This window comes from Toxotes jaculatrix, chromosome 15, assembly GCF_017976425.1.
Source record: "Toxotes jaculatrix isolate fToxJac2 chromosome 15, fToxJac2.pri, whole genome shotgun sequence".
In the NCBI taxonomy this organism is placed as follows: domain Eukaryota; kingdom Metazoa; phylum Chordata; class Actinopteri; family Toxotidae; genus Toxotes; species Toxotes jaculatrix.
In genome coordinates, this window is record NC_054408.1 from 22,346,630 (window position 1) to 22,367,740 (window position 21,111).

Here is a 21,111-nt window from a genome sequence, read left to right on the forward strand (position 1 = left end):
CTTCTTCATTTGTGTTTGGTTTTTCATTTCACCTTTCATCTGACAGCAGTGTTGACTGCCCAGCTGGAGTTTGCCTCCAGTGTGAGAAGCCCTGGTCCAGTGCCGCTCGCATGTTGGTTGGTATTCTGCAAGTTGTTTACTTTATGAAAACAAATATCACTTGTTGTTGTCACAGAGCTGGAGAAGTTATTTGGACTCTCTGTTCATGTAGAGATGCCTCTATAGTGCTTCCATCTTTCATACTGGCAAGCACGTAGGTTGGGTTGGAGCCTGGAGTTGACACTCACACTGAGAGGAAACTGTCTCAGTCAGTCAAATACAACGAACCATGAGGCAGCATCCCTGATGTACTATAAGTATTGAAATAGTTTATTTTTTTCTTTCTTCTTTGACATAAAGCAAATAATATTAGTAATATACAATTCTCAATTCGCACTGCTAAGGTGACTGTCACACAAGAACATCACTGTTATTATTGGCTTCTGGGAAAAAAAACATCTAGAAGGAGAATTACTGTAATAGTGAGTAACAATATGTGCAATAAATGGTAAATTACACTCTTTAGTGCTGAGTACAAATACAGGTCATTAGAGTAAATGTTAGAAAAATACAATACTCTTGTGAGAGAGACTCTCCTCATTATGTGAGTCATTTTAAAAACACAGACACCATGCTCCATCTACCTGTATCATTACAGCCAATCTGTTCCCTGATCCATTAACACCTCGCTTCACCTGTGTACGCTACATATTTCATTTAATAAGACCTGTGTGTTGTTATTGGCATAAACACCACTGCAATTTTACAAATATTACCTCACATATACATGTAGCAAGTGAGCAAAGATTTAAAGAAGAGGTAAATACAGTAAGATGACTAAGATAACATGACTAATGGTATTGTGCAACATGACAGTGCTTTATAGTTCTACATCACATGTAAACTGTCTGTAGTGTTTTAAAAGAATATGGCTATAGTCAGCATGACAAGTCTGATATGTAGATTTAGTTGCATTCATTTTCTGTATATGTGATTAGCTCAGAGCAGTGTTTGGCAAATATGCATTTTGGCAAATATCTACACATGAAAGGTCGGGAGCTGACACAGGTGGTGGTGGTGGGGGGGGGGGGGGGGGGGGGGGGGGGGGGGGGTATCGCAAAGCAGCTAAGACGGGATGCATTCATGACACCAAAAACATTACTATAAAGGACACAGCTTACATAATAGAAAGAGAAACTGAGCAACTATGGTGCGATATCTTACAGTTAAATGTACAGACAAAAACACACAAGAGGACAGGTAAATATCCTTAAACCATTACAGTGAAATCTGCTGGAAGTGGTTGTACATGTTGATCCACAGCATCTATCAGAGACAATAAATGGTATTTTCCCTGAGCTAGCACAACAATGTCCACTATGTGACTACCAGTTGCTTTATAACTAAGGTTACATGCAAAACTCACTCCTTCCTTTGTCTTGATGTCATAACTGTGGAAAAAATGCAAAAAAAAGAAAAAACCTGAATGCAGTTCACATATGAAGAGTTTCATGGAGGAGATTCACTATTTTTAAAAAAAAATGCAACAACCATTTAAAATAACTGAAGGCGTGAAAGTTAGTCTCACTATAGATGATTCTGCTTACAAAGTAGTGACAGATTTAGTGCAATAGTTCCAATATTTAACAGTGCACATCAAGTTTCACACATCAGTGTTTTCCACCTCTTGCGAAGAAACTCTGATGGATATGATGACGGATATCAGATTCATATGATGCATTTTGTGATTAGAATAAGCCAGAGGGTGGTTGCATGCAAGTTTATATTAACACTGTGACAATTAAAAAAAAAGTTTCCAACAAGTTAGTGCACACTTTAAGGAGTCACATTACTTAGTCAGGTATAGAGCTCATGAATGGCAATCAGTAGTAAGTGCTGTACAGAAGGTATTTTCAGGATGGAAATTATCGTTTGTAATCTGGAGATTGAGGTTCCATCTGAATTCAATCTTCACATTAACATTTATTAAAATATTTGCAGACTGTAAATGAAGGAGCTACATAACCTTTGTTCTGCAGGATTTTAGTGGAGGTTTTGCATCTGCATCATTAATCTCCAGTAGTGACCACAGCTGGAACCATTATGGAGGCCTGGCAGCAAACTGGCTGTGCTTGTGAAAAGTTATTTAAATGTATAAACCTGCATTAATGAGTGTTTTTGATAATAAAAGGGAGTCAAATGAAACACTGGGAAATGCTGTAATGTGGAAATGGAAATCAAATAGATTTAACACCCAGCTCTGCAGGGCTAAAGAGCGTTTTAGCTTCTTCTGGCTCATTGTTTTGGTCGTACAATCATCACAGAAAGATTAGCCCATTGTACTCTAACTGCCTGCATCAAAGGACCAAGTTACAAAGTGGCTGGTTCATGTAGTCAAACATCTAGCAAGCCAAAGACCTAACACTGTTTCTCAAGAGTGTGGTGGTCTCTTAAGGTGGAGACCAAAAGAGAGAGAATACTGGAATCATTAAGTGGCCAGAAACAAATCAGGATGCTAATGATGCTCTGTATCGGCTAGATATGAAAGTAGGTAATTGTTTGATAATATATAAGCTTTTTATAAAGCTATAGTATGTTGGGTAAGTTTTTGCCATTGTATTTTGTAATTTTACTGAACCCTAATGGCCAAACTCAACAAATCTTTAACCCCTAGATTTAAAAAACAGATATGTATGAAAGAGTTTGTTGTAGTGTGTCTAGTACTGACAATTCTACCTACACTGCTTCCTCAGAGCAAAGTTTCAATGAACTTTCAATTAAGTTTTTTTTAAGTATCTCTGTTCGTCCATTTCTGCAGCATGGTGGAAGAATTAACTCACAAGTGCATCTGATAAAGACTAAGACTGATTACATTTTAAGGCTTATGATAACAAGATAGACACAGCTTCTAAAACCACAACATGGATCATGAAGGATGTTGTGATGTTGTGATGGGTTATATTAGGCTGCAGTTTAAAACTCTTTTGTAGTAACAAGATTTTTTTTTGGATTCCAATTGTGGAATTCATACTAACTTCAACAAAGTGTTATGTTGTTATGAGAAAAGTTTCCTGTAATGACCAACCACACTGTGACAATAAAAAAAAAGTTTCCAACAAGTTAGTGCACACTTTTCTGGAGTCACATTACTCAGTCAGGTATAGAGCTCATGAATGGCAATCAGTAGTAAGTGCTGTACAGAAGGTATTTTCAGGTGCAGATGATATGTGTGAGTTAATATGTCTCTGATTACATTCACTGGTAACATTTTACTGGAAGAAACATCATGTTGTTGTACCACAGCAGAAAGTTGTAGTGTTGTGTGGTTAGGATTACAAAACACAGGTTTATCACCAGAGACCAGGGTTTGTGTCCTGTGCTTCAAGTCAGCATGGACTTGTGTAACAAAGATGTATGTTTTACTTGGGATATTTTGGGCTGCTGCTTTATTGTAGCTTGAGGTCAGTTAGCTTAGCGAGTTAATGTCTAATGTCAATGCCTTAGATGTGTTTATAAGATGTTGATGATTACATGTCTGTGTAACTCTAGTGATGCTGCAGGGTTGTACATTTACAAACTGAATCAGTTATTCACAGCCGATGCCAATGAGCTGTAAACCTCCGAAATGGCTGCCAGAGGGTTCATCACAACACCTGAAAGGCTACTGAGTATCTCAACACCACACCGAGCACAGGTGGAAGCCCACAATGCCAAGCTTGCTTGTTGTGCAGTTCTGAGTGTTTCATCCTCTTACACAGACACAGTGTCCAAACTGTGGGATTTGGGATCCTCCATGTGAGTTAGAGAGATAAATCCAACTGATTCCTCGCTTCAGGTTGACTCATTCAGGTTCAGAAACTCTGAAATGGAAGAAGAGGAGTAGAGCAGAGTGAGCTGCCGCAGCATTGTGCCATGCAAATAATGTCCAAAAGGAAAAATGCCATTTAAAGTAACATACTCTTATAAATGATTACCATAATGCAAGATTTAGAAAGTGCTATTGAAGGTAATTTATAATCACACAGATTGTGGTGTCTCTGGTTAAGAGATGCTCAGTAAAGTAGAATGTGTGTGTTTATTTCCCCAGAAACTGTTAAATCTCATTACGGTACAATTCTTCAACATGTGGGCCAAGAACATGTGCATACACAACCAGTTTTATAGAAGGGAAAGTCACCATTTATGATGATTATAACAATACTGAAGTATTGTTGGAAGTACATTTAACATGTATGAGTTTCAGTCATAGTAAAATCATGGTTTAAATGCAAACTGAACTGACAGTTTATGAATTTGATCACACTGAGCAGGGATGACATTCACAGAAAGTTACATCACTTTCCTGCTTAAGTCAGTTAAAAGGACACTGGGTCTGATTCATAGTGTATAGATAGTCACTGTGAATACTGTACATATTTTATAAGGCTGTACACATTGTTAAACATTTATATTTATTAAAGTCTTGTATAGAGTATTAATATAATCACGAGGCAAGCAAAGACAGCATCTTAATGTGCACTCTTGTGCACATTAAGATGCTGTGGCTATTTTTTCAACCAACAGGCATATCTTATGATCTACCACACACACACACACGCCTCCGTTGTAAATGCCAGCGTTAATGTACTATAGTAAGATGCAAATGATGTTTGGGAAACTTGTGTTAGTCAAGTGTTTAGTCACCACCATTAAGCTTGCTTTCTGCTCAGTGGGGATGGAAATGAGTTTTTACACTTAAGTATATCATTTTAAGAGCAGTTCTGAGGCAAACTGTGTTTTTACTATGAGAAAATTGTTGTACTTTTCCCCACCTTTATACCACCACCGCTACAGTGACAGGTTTGAAAAGCATATTCAACAGGGCCACTGGAAGAAGAGTCTACATGTGTTTTAAAATCTGAATAAAAACTGAACTGCTGAAAAAGGATGAAATGTCATGTGAATCTGAGTACAGTATTCTTTCATATTTTCCGAGGTTGGAGCTCCAAGTTAATTATGCGGAAAATTCTTCATTTCTTTTAATGGTACAATAACACTGTGAATTAATTTAGTCTGGAATTACAGAAAATTTATGCCATTTAGTCAGTAAAAAGGGTCACTTTGACTCTCAGAGACGATAACATTAAAAATAATTCAGCTAGTTTTTTTTTTTAATTACTATCCTAGCAGGGGAATTCTGTGTTTAACACTGACTAATGAAGTCAGAGGATGAAAATGTGAATGTGGAAAAACACACTGTTGCTGATGATAAGTGGGCACAGATTATGACACGTTTTTTTTGCCAACAGCTTTCCCAGCTGTGTCCCTTCCATAAATCTGTTGTCCACTGTGTCTTACAGTTGGCAAGCTGAAGCCTCGTCTGCTCTTTCTGTTGGCTCGGGGTGGCTCTTGTTTTCGATTTGATATAGGTTAACTTCTTTGGTTCCATTCCACCTGGAAAAAGCACACAAAGAAACTCATTTCAGAGGTTTGTCAGCAGTTGGACTTAATTCTCTCTCCTGTCAAGAAAGAGAGTCCATCCCCAACATGATGAGTGAGGAGAACAGAGTGATACTGACGTCTTCAAAGAGAGCAAGATTATCGCTCTGAATTCAGAGTGGCAGGAGATGTGAGTGACACTAAAGAAGCAGAGACTGGCATCTTGAAAGATGACAAATCTATAATTCTAACAACCACCTCATCGAACTAAAACAGTGTGCAAATAAATCCAGGGTTTAGTTTTCCAGAAACAGAGTCAAACAGCCAAAAGTCCGCACTTTTTTTTTTCTTTTCTTTTCTTCTCTCTCTCTTTTTTTTAGAAGTCCCTCAGGAGACAAATATTTAAATATGCATTTCGCCAGCATTCAGTCTGATGCAAGATTAACAATCTGTGCTGTTTGTGGGTCTCAGTGTCTGTCAAACTCTTTTCCAAAGTAACCCAACAACTCGGTGAAACATGTCTGACCATTAACTAAACCCTCCCCTGACTCCTCCATATTGAAGCAGTAGGAAGGTATGTATCCAAAGCTAATGACCACTTCATTAGCTAAATAACTGCATTTTGTGGGGTTACATGTTGTGTTAGAAAATAAGCCCCATTCACAGTAACACATCTATCGTGTTGTATGTCTCCATTGTGTGAGAGTTGGCCCTGGACACCACTATTGTCAGCAGCTCTGCTCTGCTCTTTATTGTATTTGGGGAAAGTTCAGATTCCTGCAACCCCAACTGAAATCTTTACATGAGATAGTTACACTGGAAAGTCAGCCAGAAATGTTTTTTTCTGGTGAAGCTAACTTACTTAGCTAATCAAATCCGAAAGCAACAGTTCTCATTTCAGCCTGCTAAATTGATGGCTAGAAATGAGACACATGCTCCTGTCTCCATTTGTCACTGTCTGAAATCAAGGACACATTGTTTTCAAAAATGGCTGCAAATTGCAAATGCTAAATCTGCTGCTGTTATTACTGTAAAATGATTACAGTGAGGTCCAAAACTCTGAGACCATGTTCCATTCTCAGACATTTGGACCCCACTGTGCCATGTGAGGATGGAAAGCTTGTCACGTGTAAAGCAACAGGGGGGACAGGACTTAACAAAGGCTGAACACGTTGTATGTCAATTTCAATTAACGTCAATCAAGAGATTCAGCTGCTTTAACTGGGCACCAGCCTCCTTAGTGTATATGTTTCATCTCCCCATAATAGTCCTTCTGAAACTGGAGATGTAAATGAATATTATGTGACTGCTGGAGAACCCTGAAAACATGACTCATTAAAAGCCACCAAAAACACATCACACAAAGTGCATCTTTCCTCCTGACACTGAAAATGAGTCTTTTTCTTTGGCACCTGCCGTGTGATTAGCATATATATATATATATATATATATATATATAAAATTTCGCTCTCCTTCAGTTTTGCTCATGCTCTTGTGAAAATAAGCAGAGAACATAAGGAAAACATGAGTGGAGTTTCATGAAATGCATTTCCTCTTGAGAATGCAGCTTCTCCATCTCCATGAAGTGCTCCTTGGATAGATGGATGAATAATGAATTACTCAAGCAAGATTTTCATTGGATAGGCTTTAAAAAAAAAAAAACTGAGTGAGTGATAGATGGAAAGAATGAAGCCTGAAGCCTGTTCTTTACTGTAGCTTATCCAGCAATATCTGATTTCTGTCTGGACTTTTCTTTCAAAACATTAGAAAAAATCCATCTTCATAGTAAAACTTAAACGCCCTACCTCACATGTGTGTCAACCAGTGAATTGATTAAATTATATCATATTACTACTACAATTTGGAGCTCATCCAATCAGTGAAGTTCAATATGATGAAGGTTCCTTCCCAACCAGAGCTACACAAAATACAACTGTGGCCACAAAAAGTACTCACCCAAATATATCACATGTATCTTAGCACTGGACTTCAAAATGCCACATTTGATGAACCCTAAAGTTAAATTTAACTCCTGTAATAACCTCCAGTATGAACACATTTGTTTGCAAGTGCAACGTTTAAGTGACTTAAGAGAAGATGTCTCTTTCAGAAATGTTCTCACACTGACAGACCTGTCGTACGAGTCATGTACAGATATTCTACCTTTGTCCACAAGTTAAAAATTGTAAAGTCTTAATCTGACTACATTTTGGGGTTTAAACACGTTACCAAAATGAAAAATCCAGTATTACCATAGACTGTGCCACTCCACTCTGCTCTTCTTCTTCACTGGAATACAAGATAAAAAAAAAATGCTTCAACTTTTCTCTTAAGGTTCGCTACATCAGCAACCTACAGTTAAATGCGTTGCTCGCTCATTTCAATTTGCATGACTTTTCTTAGTATCTAACTTCTTGTCAGACCATGCCTTTTTTATACCTGCAGCACTACAGCTCTGCACTGACACTTTCTTAACACTAATACTTAATACTGTAATTCTTTTGAGTCCCCTATGACCACACTGACACTGGTACATCTGTCAACATTTTCCTTTGCTGACGTCCAACAACAGGAATTCAAATGCAGTGGTGTGGTTCTTGTTAAACTTGGATAACATTTCTGTGAATGAAACTTGGCCCCGAATGTAACGAAACAGATAGAATTCAGGGGTGCTGAATATGCAAATGATCTAACACACACATAGACATACAGATGGCATTCATTAAGTTGAAACACAGAGTTTACAGCAAGTTTGTACATTTAAGAGAGTTAGTTGGATGTGACTTGGACCACACATATGAGCAAACCTTGCAGAAAAAAGAAAGAAAGATTTACAAAGAGCTCTAAAGTCCTTGCATGAGGCCCAGTGAGTCTACAGCACTAAAAAGAGAAAACCCTGCTAACATCATCGTTAGTGCTGCCAAAGATCCTTCTTCTTAGTGAAGCTTTTTGTGGCTGTACTATACCTTGTGGTGGTCTGGGGAGTCTGCTCTGGGTATCACGCACATTGGCAGAGGTCACAATGGGTTCAGACTGGGGTTGAATGGGCTGGAGGAAGGCCACAGTAGGGAAAGGCACTGACTGGATATGGGTCATGGAGGAGTCGGACAGGGAGCTTGGCACCCCTGCATGGCTGCTGTCCTTAAAGCCGGAGGGTATTCGCCACCGGGGTAATGGGGAAGGAGACACGTCCTCGCTGGAGGAACTGGGGACACTGGGAGGATTGAGGGACTGTTCTGGGGTTGATGAGGATTTGGGGAGGAGGTGCAGGATGGAGGAGAAGAAGGAACAGGACTCAGGAGGTGGGATGGTCCCGATTCCACTGTCCAACGTTCGCATCTTGCAGCCGGAGCCTGCGGCACAAGGAGAACAGTTGAAGTGGCTCAGGGTAGAGGGAAAGAAAGGGAGCACAACAGGAATGAAACAACAGGGTAACCATGGTTGAAGTGGAGCTAAAGAAACCTGTATTTATTCTTTTATATTCCCTCTACTGTAACTCTGCACCAGAGAACCTGAAATAATAACTGAGGAATCAGTGAAAGAGCCATCACTATCAAATGAGGTCAGCTTCACCCATCAGTGATTATGGATTTTCTCTGCAGTACCATATGATTGTTTCCTCATGCCTCCTTGTTATTTCTTCCACATTATCCTTACTGTGTGTGTTTGAGCTGTAAGCAGCTGATCCTAGTGTTGTGTTTTGGTCATTTGAATGGAGACCCGCAACAGATGGTGAGTCTGTTTGTTCTTTTTCACTCACTCTTTAACTTGGCAATGGCTTCCTCTTAAAAGGTGAAAAATGGTGGTTCAGTACAATCTAATTACATTGAAGTGTGAAGCAGGGTGATGATTTTTTTTTTTTGCTAATTACACCATATACTGCCACAGAGAGTGACTCAGCCAGTGCAAATCAAGCCCACTTGAACCACTGCATTGCATTACAGATGCTGTTTAATGGGTGTGTGACTATTAGCATGCACTGATCATACTGTGAATATGAAATGCTTGTAATGGCATATGAAATGAGATTCAAATATGCTGCAAATGTGTGTATTTTATTTGCCATTTATAAATCCTGACTCTCAGACAGACCCAGTAATGTTAGTTCTTTCAAATTAAACATATAGAATTTGTAGAACTTGCTGAATTAAAAGTCTGATGTTACGCCTCCAGAATTATACATTAGACATAACTGCTACACTCATAAACCTAAGTTGAAGTGTTTTACATTTTATATATGCAGTGTTTGTATCATTGTTTGTATCAGCTGTTGTCATGCACACTTAACATGTAGCCTGTAGCATGAACCTGTTGGCAATTACACGCTGGAGCAAAGGCAACAGCTGCTCCCCCTTTATTAATTAAGGCATGCACACATGAGACCTTACACCCCTCTTCTGGGTTTTCTACAAGCTTATTTTTCTTCACTTTTTTCTCATTTTGCTTTTAAGCTAGAGTGCTCAAATTAATTGAGTTCTTCAAATTTGTCACATTACAAGTCATGTTGTGCTAAAAAGTATGAAAATGTGGATAGGGTAAGAGTAAAAGTAAAAGTGATGCTGTTTGTTGCCATGGAAAGAAAATCTCAGGCTTTCAGTTTTATGTATAGTTCAGCTATAAAGAGGATACTAACTACTCGCATCATCTTTTAAATTAGGTGCCAGTTTCCCTCTATCCAGTATATGGATTCAGCCTGGCAACTTTACTAACATCCATGATAATTATCTATTGCAGCTACCATGTATTATTATCTGTTAGTTAAGTACCACTTAAGATGAAAATGTCTCGGCCAACTTGGTTCTTGTCCTGTTGTAAACAAGAACAAATAATTTAATTGAGAAGACATAGAACAGAGACGTTATTGATTAGTTTGGTCTTCAGTTGGAAGTTAACAAGAACCACTGTGACACAATCTTCCCTGGAAAGGCAGAATCACAGAGGCTGAGAATTGATTGGTTCCAACAAGCTTTATACATGGACAGTGAGGTTGTTGTGCTCCTCACATCTTCTCTGTGTTGTACCAAGCTCAATCAATAACTCCTCAATGTCACAAGACACCACCACAGTAATGTTAATATTTTAAAACAAAGCATCACATGTGAATTAGAATAGTGTGTTGGATTGGTTCAAAGTCCTCCATCCTAAACAACCATATAGGTCGCTTGTCCCCTACCCTCAAACGACCAAGGGCATCAGTGGTAGGCGTACCTTCAGCTACTGGTACGACCCAAAGGAGCATACCAGTGGCAGGTGTGACGGACCTTCACGCTCATGGTAACAGTAATAAACATGTGGAATACTTACTACAGCTGCTAGAGGTCGCTCAACAATAAAAACCAAATACAGTCAATGAAGTATTTAGCTAACTGGCATGCAAATTGATGTTAGCAGTGCATTTTGCTTGGTAGTTCATTAAGTGAGCTACGGTCTGACACAAAATATGTGCCCATGCCTGAAGATGAGAAAGAGCCATTAACTTAGAAACTGATGCAGACAGAATACTATTGGTGCCTTATAAATAATCCCCAATGAAGACATAGCTGAAAAAAATAAATAAATTCAGAACAATAAATTTGGGGAGAACTGGACAAACTCAACTTCCAGACCCAATATATATGTATCAGAAACTCATTCCATTCGAATCTTCAGTTTCCCATTGTCTGTGGATGTATATTTTTCTTTTTTCATGTTTGAAAGGTCTTCACGTTCATATAATATTAAAGAAAGAAAGAAAAGACACCACAGGTTGTTGTTTAATGTCTGTGGCCCTTTTTGTATTGTGTCACTTTTAGCCACTGTCCCCATCAGGATGGTTCACACATTACATAGGATGGTGGTTTTGCTTTGTAGAAATATTGGAACAGACCTGTTTTTTTCTCAAAGGAGAACACAGGACAGACGTTTTTATCATTGGTGGCACTGTACTTATTTTTGTTTGTATCATTTGAAAACTGCGCTGTCAACATTACATGAGGCCAAGTTACAAGTTTATGTGTGAATGGCAAAACTCAGCTCACAGCAGAAGGCAAAGTAAATTCACTCAGTTGTGGCTTGGATGAGTGTGCTTAGCTGGTGCAGTGCTGAAATTTAATGAGGTGATTAACCCCTGAGGGCAGGCGTCCGTCCATATCAAACATAGCTGATATTTGCAGCACCTTGCGGATGGTGTCACTCTGGCCAGTGAAATTTCAGCAGGGTCTATCACCAGTCCTCTACCTGAGCGATGTGGGGAGTTTTATAAGCTGCTGGTTTTAATTTTGTATGTGACCATAGTGAGATAAGGACCAAATAAAGTTTTAATTTCTGTCTAGTGTGACCCTCTTACTCGCCCACTCACTGTCTCTCGCTTTTTAACTAGATTGCCTCTCCTCATTTCAACTAGCTAGTGAGCGGTAAAATGATTGTGGGTTGGAGCGAGAGACAGAGATCACATCTGTACCAAAGTGTCACTGAGCGGCAAGTTGCCCCGAGCTGAATGGAGCTTGAGTGCTTTGACATATTCAGGATACTGTCTGGTCCAAAGTTTGGAACCCAATCCAAAATGGACAGGTGCTAAAAAAGAGAGGCCTATTTTTTCGAATACATCTAGGGTTGCTGTAATTTAGTTTTTGAGATTCTTCAATATGCCCAACAGAGTGACTGAGGCTGACATTGCTGTCCCATAAAAATGCTTCAGAAATGTAAACAGTCAAACTGCAGCACTGTTTGTCCACTTGTGTGCCACCTGGCCCAAAGTGATTTAACATCAAGAAACTAGCGCTAAAATATCAGCCCCACGCAGCCCTCTACTCAGGAAAATTCCATCCTCACTCCACTTCAATACTGTGATCATACAACAACACAAATCCAGTCAATCTAGCGTTCCTTCAGTGTAGTATTCTATGCAAAAAACAGTTGAAGCAAATTCATTATGGGTCCACTACTTTGCCAAAGCCTGGTTTGGAGGGAACTTGGGCCCTCATATGGATGAATGGGTTCATCCAGATTGGATGAGCCTGTGCATGCAAATTTCCAGTGCATGGATCTGTGAGCATGAGCGATCACACCTACATAAAATATCCCCATCAATGAAATACAATCATCATGAAATGGTTCCCATTTGCCCTGATTCAAATTGCTGATCAAATCAATACATAAATGCAGAGGCAGAGCAAATAAAGTGAACAAAAAAATGGAGGGAAAAAAGCACACATCGACAAAATTAGGCATTTTGCATGTTTTTTTTGACTGCTCATAGCATATTGATCATATTTATAACTTACACATATTTGTCATATTTGGTCATCACTTCTGTCTGCAAACTGCAAAATGGTAGACAGATAAAACTCTGAGGCTAGGAAGATTACAAAAACACACCAAAAAAAGCAAACACACACACACACAAAAAGCTAACATAGCTACTAAGTTAGATAAGTTCTGCTTTTCAGGTACCAAGATGTTCAAAAGGGATCCATTATTTACTATTTGCTGTCTCTGCAGTCACTGTAATTCACTGCAATTATGGACAATCCAAAACAGAGAACAAAATCTGACCTATTACAGCATCCTGGTTGGGGCTCTTCACAGTAGATCCATTTTCACCGTCAGCTCTCCGGTTCATCATCTGCATCTTTGTGTTTTTGTACAAGGGACAAAAAAGGAGTTACACACATGCTCTTTCATACTCATACATGTACAGTGTCTGTGTTTGGTTCTTGCTTTTATTTATAGTCCCTTATCATTCAGTACGTAATACCTAACCTTCACAATGTCATAGTCATACTGTGAACATACTCTGCTTGTGTGCTTTTGCCTCTCCTCACATTTTCTTGTCATGGGCTCTCCACTGACATCATATCACCAACACCCTTTCTTTTGAGTGATGCACGTCACTGAGATATGGTCGACATGTTTTTGAGAGATTGGGAGGCTTTCACAGGTTTTGAACTTTAAACAATAATCAAATTGTCAAACTGCGGCAAAAATGGAGAGTATCTGACTGTTAATGAAATAGACACTCATTAGATTGCACATACTTTTGAAGGCTTGAAGTGATTACTTGTTGAATTACTGATATATTCTTTGGAGGAATAAATAGACTCTACTGAATGAGGTTGTGGACACTGATAAATGTAAAGGTCTTAAAATAGCTGTTTGTAATGAAGGACAAAATGATGAAACAGTGTGTAAGAGGGTTTGAGGGACAGTTGGAGAAATTACCTGAAAGTACATCTCACTTGTTAAAACTTAACAACGCTGGACTTAAGGCAGTCCAGCATTGCAGTGTGTTTTTCAGTGGGGTGGGGGCTCCAGCAAAAAGGATAATCCGGCAAAAAAGCTTAACCTGGCTCAACTTTAGGTGCATTGCAATGTGACATTTGCACATCACATATGTAAATGCAAACACACATTCCTGATGAATTACTTTGTAATGAGAACACTGTACACCGCGCAATGATCGTAACATGAGATTTGAAAAAAAAGATAGTGTTATAAACTGCTGTGGACTGTTTTGGTGTACAAGACGCCTTCAAATGTATAGCTCTGTTACTCAAACCAGATTTCTTGTATTCTATTTCATGTCTCACTGGTACCTGAAGCAGCATCTCCACCAATGTAGTCCCTTCCTACCACTTCCTGTTTTAATGCAGGACTGATTACACTTTAGACCCCTTACTTGTGTAGAGTGGGTTTCCAATCCATTTCTATTCAATGCAATTCTTATGATATTATACTGACAAACATTTTGTATAAAAACAGGGAGAATTTTTCTATGTAGACATTTTTGTGTAATTAGAACTAAAACCGTCTGCATACCAACAGAATAACCCAAGCCAATTTCGTATTGAATAATGATTTAATTTACCTTTGGGTCCCCAGTGATGTCAGTATGTCCTTGTATCTCATTCAGGGACATTCCTGGGCAGGGCATTGATATGCACGCCCGCACTGCATCATGAGACTCCCTTCTCCCTACAGAGCTGAAAGAAAACAGATCGTCAACAAACCACTACATACTGTGATCCTCTGATATTGTATTGACTCAACATGCCCAGGGTGATTCGGCTGATAAATTAGCTTTTATCTCTTGAAACCTGGCTGCAATCCTTTATATGAAATGTGTCTGAACTGGTCTCAGAGCTAAGGAGACTGATAGATATGTCTAAGACCACTTGATAAAAATGACCAAAAGTCATTTGAGGCAGTAAATTACTTCACTGATGTTAAGCTATGAAGAAATCTGCTGGAGCAAGCACTAAAGGTTTACTGTAATGTTGAGATAACAGTCAAAAGTCAAAAGATGACATTCTTTACTGATTTGCAAAATTTCTTACCAGTCTTTCCCATCACTTTTTCTCCTGTCTTTCTTTTTGTCAGACTTTGTCTGTTTTCCTCCCAGTAGCGATGTAATCTTTTGCTCCCTCTTGTCTTCTTTTACTTTTGGTGGATCAGTCTTTTTGCCACTTGGAGCAGGAAGCTTACTCTTACGAAAACCGAACCAGTTTGCCAGGGTTGAGCCAGATTTTTGCTTTACTTCATTGCTTCTCTCCTGTTCTTGAGACTTGTGTAAGTTTTCCTCTATGCCAAGCATCACCTTCTCTTCGATTGTGGTTATAGCACTTTGTCTCTCTGGTTCTTCAGACACTGGCTCACCAAAGGCGCTTGAAAACTGTTGCTCAATCTGAAGGCGCCTAGCCTGCTCCCGCTGGAGTTTAAGACTTTGAAGTCTTTCACTGGAGGACCCCAAATGTGAGGGAACTGTCAGGCCCTCCTCAATCAAGAAGTTGTTCAAAAGGGATCGATTCATTGGACAATGGTAGCTGCTGGAGCAACTCATACTTCCTGGAAGGACATCACCAAGAGAGTTCAAGGAGCTCCCTGAGTGTGTTTTGATCTGAGTACGCACTTTTCCAGATCTGTTGAAGCTTGGTCTGTCCATGTAGCGTGCACCAAAACTCTGGCTACGAGCCTTGGCCCCATTCATGCCCATTACTGGTTTGAGCAGAGGTCTGGTTGACACTGACACAGACCTTTTAAAGAGCCAACCTTCCTCATCAAATCCCCAATCTAGCATCACACCGCTGTCTGATCCAGCAGGATGAATGGAGGGCTCAGAATCCAGTGAGTTACAGCGTGTCTCTATCTTTCTTCGTGCTTTGTCATGAGCCCCGTATTCATGTGTCACCTGGGGATCGCACGTAAACGTCTGAAATGTCTGGACACTTTTTGTGGTAGAGTTTGTATCATCTTTGTTCTGTCTTCCAAAAATGAGGAAGGTACTGGTTTCAGGTACCTGTCCAGTGATTGCCTCATTAGATTTAGCATTTACAGGAAGAGCCATTTTTACAGCTCTTGAAGTGGAACTCTGAGAATTATTGGAAATCCCATGGTAGTAAACATTAGAATATGCCTGAGGCAAGACTTCTGAAAGTTTTGGCTCACTAACGCTCTGCTGGGATCTTTGTAAGATGCTCTGGCTTGGCAGAATAGAGGGAGCACCATTTTCATCATGGCATATGGCAGTTCTGTTCATAGATACATGGCTTGACTCTGAAGCTTGAGATTCTTGAACTGGGACAGGTGTTATCTTGGATGAGTGGGTATGATAGACCTTAGCAGGGACATCTTTCATTGGCTTACCCTCAGCACCCATTTGTGGGGCTACATGCTGATTATCTTTAGTTGTACTGTATTGTTGGGACTGTAAAGAAGAAGAAAGCTGATGTGTTTGTGGCTTGGTGGTGCTTGATGTTGTCTTCCCAGTAGCAGAACTTTGAGCCTGACCTACAGATTTATGACCTTCAGATAAAGAGTCACTACTGGGTCTTACAAGGAGAGAAGTAGTTCGACCTGGGGGTGCTGGGGGTGGGGGGGGCCTAAGTTCTGAATGGGAAACATCACAGTGCTGGTCTTGGCGCCGTTGTTTTCGTGGAGAGCAAGGCAAGTTGTCATATATGCTCTCTTCCACAGAGTCGCTGCTTGATTGAGGTCTTGTGATTTGCAAAGATGATTTTGTTGGGCTCTTGGAGCATTCATTGACCCCTGGAGGCTTAAATGACTTTGAATATTTCACCGGGGAAGCAAGGGGAGAGCACTGTTGCACACTTTCAAGAGACTTGGAACTTGCTGATATTGCAACATCCCCATCTTTCTCAATGTTAGATAATGCTCCTTTGCTTGTTTTACTGAGATTTGTCCTTTTGCCAGGAACACTGTGCCCAGTAGGGTTTGACTGTCCTTTGGACCTGTGACTCTTAATGAGCTTTTGGTGGAGAGGAGAGTGTGTATGTTTAGCTTGCTCTGGTCCTCCATCAGCACTCTTGCTCCGCAAAATAAAAGCCTTCCTTGCTGAGTCACATGGCTGAGGTTTTGGTTTCCTCTGTGGAGATTCTGAGATGGTACAGTTTTGGTTTTCACTGCCAGCTTGACTGGCCTGGTCTCTGCAATGAGGAACCTCCACTGAGGAGCTGCGCTGTCTGGCTTCATTCACACAGCTAAGAGCTCTTGTTGCAGTATGTGGAATAGACAAGCTCACATCACTTGTTCCTGCTTCCATTTGCTTGACTGTGAGTCTGCCCTGTTGTCTTTTGACATAATCAAGCCTGGATTTACGGTCAGTAGACCTTTCTTGGTTATTGTTTCTGTCACTGAACTTCATGTCTGATGCTTTGTGTTTTTCTTGTGAGTCTTTGTTCTTTTCCTCTCGATGCGTAAGGCTGTCTGTTGGGCTTACACCAGGTTTTACTGTGGGGCCTTCCAAAAATAAAAAGTTGTCTGTCACAGGTGAGGGGAAAAGACCAGAATTGCCTGCATGTTTTACTGGATTTTCGATAAAATTGCCATCATCATCCCTAGTGACATCCAGTTTCTCCAAGCACAGAAGCTCCTTTGTGGGGTGGTCACTAGATTCCCTACTTTGTAATTTTGGCGAATTGTCATCTGCATCATCAGAGTCTAGGGCAGCAATCCGTTCTTCAGCCTTGAAAGGTTTACTTGTGGGAGGTACTTGTTTGGCTTTAGCCCCTTGTAGGCCACATTTTACACCAAATGAATATATGCCCTCATTTGAGGTCATACAGTCTTTGCAGTGTGGTACAGATGCATGTGAGGACGCCTCTTTGGAGCTGCACATTTGGAGACACTTCAGGCCTTTCAGAATGTGGCCTTCCTTCCATCCCAGGTCTGTCTGCTCGATGGGTGCTGAATGATTGCTGGATACTGAACCTGTACTCATTCTTTTGTCCCGGCTTGTGGCACACTGTGCATTACAAGAGATATATATAATTACTGAAATAGTATATATAGATCTTTTACTTGTGTTTACCCAAAATGCCACAAAGATGCTAACAAGTACTTTACTTTGACAACCTACTTATATTTCAAATGATGCTGAATGAAACCAACCTGCTTGGAGAAGCCACGTCCTTCTGCCCAAGTATGGGAGCCACTGGAGTACTCACTACAAGCACTGGATAGTGACAGTTCACTGCCACTGCTACCGCTACTGCGTGGGCATGTTAGGCTCAGCAAGCTAGGCCATCTTCCTGCTGGAATACCTGCTTTTCCATTTCTTTGGACCTCCTGGAAAAAAATTAAGTGTATTTATGTAATCAGTGAACAGAAATTAAGCAAACACTACAAAGAGATGGCTGCAGCAGCAATAACTTCTGGTTATACAGTAATTATGAAAACAGTGCAGTAAATGACAAAAATCATAATTGACTTGACAATAAGAGACACATTTATAGGATCTAATCAGTATATAATCAGTGATATTGTAATCATGGTTCACATTCAATGTTTGCTCACCCATATAATTTCTGACATTATATTCAACACATTCTTTTTGCATTGTGAACGATATGCACAGCCTAACAGAATGGCCCACGGCTCTCCATCTCTGTCACAGATCTCAAAGAATCAATATACTGGATACATAGCTGTTTCTTTCTGTCCAAAGCTTAACTGAAAAATGGAATGACGTTTTCCACTCCACCAGTTAGACGGCTCCTGTCGGAAAACACTATGTGTTTTTATGTTTCTGTGGTCTTGCATGTATCATGATTATTTTGAGGGGGCTGGTGAATGAGACATTTTAAAGTGATGCCTTGGTTTCGACATGAAAGCAGACTACTGAGTATTGACGCGCCTGCTGTTTATTCATATTTCAAACGTTACTGTGCAATGACTAACTAGTTAGATGAAGAGGCTCTTGTGTTGGTGAGAGTCTACAAAATGAAACAAAAATCAACATTCACATGGTGTTCCTATGACTCAGATAATTCATAATAACATCTGTCACTGGCTCGAGTCCTTTGGTTGTATTTTCTAAAGTGTGCTGAAAAGAACTGTTTTCTGTCAATGAAACCATGTGCCCACACAGTGCAGAAAGAAAGGAAGGTACACTGTAAACCTGTTGATCGAATAGTTTGGAGTAATAACAGGAAAAAGTCTAGCTCATCGAATCTTGTAGAAATTCTATATCACAGAATATTCCTCCTGAAAATGCTTTCAGCTAATGCAAAATACTTGGATTAAAGGTTATCAAAAAAGTTACAAAGTGCTTCACAAGGCAGCAAAATAAAACAGACAAGAATAGGAGCAATTTGCTGTTTAAAACCACTTCAATGAAAATGTGGTAACTAATGAAAGGATTTTTTAAAGCCTTGAAGAACATTAACTGCATATTTTTTTTAAATCACCTTCACTTTATTTTGACTCCACTGTTTGATGTCTGAAGCAGCAGCTCCCTGTAATGCTGACCAAGCAGTCATCGGTCCATCTAAGGTTTATTGATTGATTGGTTAATTGATTGGTAGCTAAGTGTTTTCTTTCTTCAATATACCATTAAATGTATTTGAGGTTTTCAGTGGTTTACTTTAATCTACTGTAAGTTGAATGAAAAGGTGGGACATAAGTCTCAAGTGATAATGTGACACTGAATCAAACGAGTCAATAATGACCAACATTACTCTGGTGACTGTAATGTGGAGGCCAGCAGTGCTGTCAAACCAACTGAAAATCAACACAGGTCTACAGCTCTGCACAGCTTTTAGACACCTTTAGCTGTGTTTTGGTTTTCCAGTTAACATAGAGTACATTACAGAGTCTCTCAGCTCTCATCAGTCCTGATGAGTATGCAGTATCAGCCTAGCATGAAACAGCAAAGAGATTAAATAAACAGTGGCAGGTGGAAAACGAGCCAGCTGAAGACCCAGACACATTTCTCATATCCTGCGGCTGAATTAATGAGAATAAATGATGAACTATAAACTTGACTAAGTTTTCAAAAACATGTTTATTGCTGTGATGATTGTTTATCCCTTCTTCATTTTGAGTATTTGTTTTTATCATTATGCATTTGAGAAACTCCTTCAGCAGCAGAGTTCTACCCAACCTTCACAAATTATTGATTTAACCTCAAGTATATTTATATTGTCATACTTTATCAATGTATTTTAATGCTTATAAAATCGATTGCAGAGCCTTATCAACAAAACAGATCTGCAGATCTGACAACCAGTCTATTCAAATTATAGTATTATATACTTACTATACAATATTCCTAGCATATAACACCATTCAAATAAAAACGACAGAATGACAGAAATCACTGCATTGGGTAACAGGGAGAAAAAAATGAAAGTCACTGCTCAGCTTTGTCCTAGAGCTATAAAGACCGTAGTTAGAACGTTTGGTATTTTAACTGACTTGCCAGAAAGCCAAGGCAAAGTCTCACAGAAATGAAACTATCATCCTTGATTATTATTATTACACAAGATAAAGGATGGACAACTGAGTCATGTTTGACTATGATTCTTGTGTCACTTTGCTTTTTAATAAATTGAAAGGTATAAAAATGTACTGAAAAGTGCGGTGAAGTCCGCAGTTCAATGTTTTCTGTTACTAGGAGCAGCTGGCACAGTTCACCGGCATGCCGCCGATGCTGTTCGCATTGGTGCCATTTCCCATCAGTGGGACCCAAAGGTATCAAGTGTTGTGACCCCATTTAAAATAGCATTGATCGTGTGCAAGGCTGCCATGGCCAGCTTCCTCTCTCAGTCATTAGTGTCATCTGTTAGCAATAATTAATGTGAATAGGAAATAATTGCATAAGGGAGCTGGGGACTGAAGTGATTTGGTCCATTCATTGATATTCACCTATTATTTGATTATCTGTGCCAGCCTTTATTCACAAGCACTGTAGGAGAGGCCACATTTGACCATGATTGTGTGGATTAATCTTGAAACTAATTACAGTCAGCATGTCGAAGGGTATCTGAGATGTGACACAGTGATACAGTTCAACAAAACCCTCAGTCAGAGTGGTGCTGTGCTTTTAAGTCAAGGGCAAATTTGAGGGCTGTGGAAATGTATTTTACTTCCGTCCACATACTTCAGTGTTTTTCCACTTTTTAATTTATAAATTGCTTTTCTTAATATTTTATTACTGGTCCATAAAATTCAGACACGACTATTTTATGGATGAAAAAAGTTTGTCCCTTTGACATCACCAAAGGCACATCCAGATAATTCTCATGTGAAAAGGTTTTTAAAGGCCTATTAAAAGACGGAGGATAAACACCATCTGAAGGTTGGCAGAAATCATAATTTCTCTGGATACATATACAGCACTGTAACCTTTTACATCTGCATTCTGCAAGTCATATTTGT

At 39.6% G+C, this 21,111-nt stretch overlaps 1 protein-coding gene across 5 annotated transcripts in view; it reads right to left on the reverse strand.

Annotated features, from left to right (window-relative positions):
• Positions 1–341: 341 nt before the first annotated feature.
• Positions 342–21,111, reverse strand: part of LOC121194661 (nck-associated protein 5-like) — a 60,176-nt gene continuing 39,406 nt past the window's right edge. The window contains exons 8-14 of one of the 5 annotated variants that reach the window (XM_041057631.1): positions 17,842–18,018; positions 14,772–17,695; positions 14,303–14,417; positions 12,991–13,060; positions 8,424–8,810; positions 5,377–5,472; positions 342–3,899 (exon numbers count right to left, since the gene is read on the reverse strand). In XM_041057631.1, coding sequence (XP_040913565.1) covers positions 3,898–3,899; positions 5,377–5,472; positions 8,424–8,810; positions 12,991–13,060; positions 14,303–14,417; positions 14,772–17,695; positions 17,842–18,018 — 3,771 coding nt within the window. In that variant the 3' untranslated portion in view covers positions 342–3,897. Of the gene's footprint in view, positions 3,900–5,376; positions 5,473–8,423; positions 8,811–10,223; positions 10,264–12,639; positions 12,759–12,990; positions 13,067–14,302; positions 14,418–14,771; positions 17,696–17,841; positions 18,019–21,111 lie in introns of those variants that run through there. The other 4 variants (XM_041057630.1, XR_005895399.1, XM_041057632.1 and 1 more) reach the window with 4 other exon arrangements.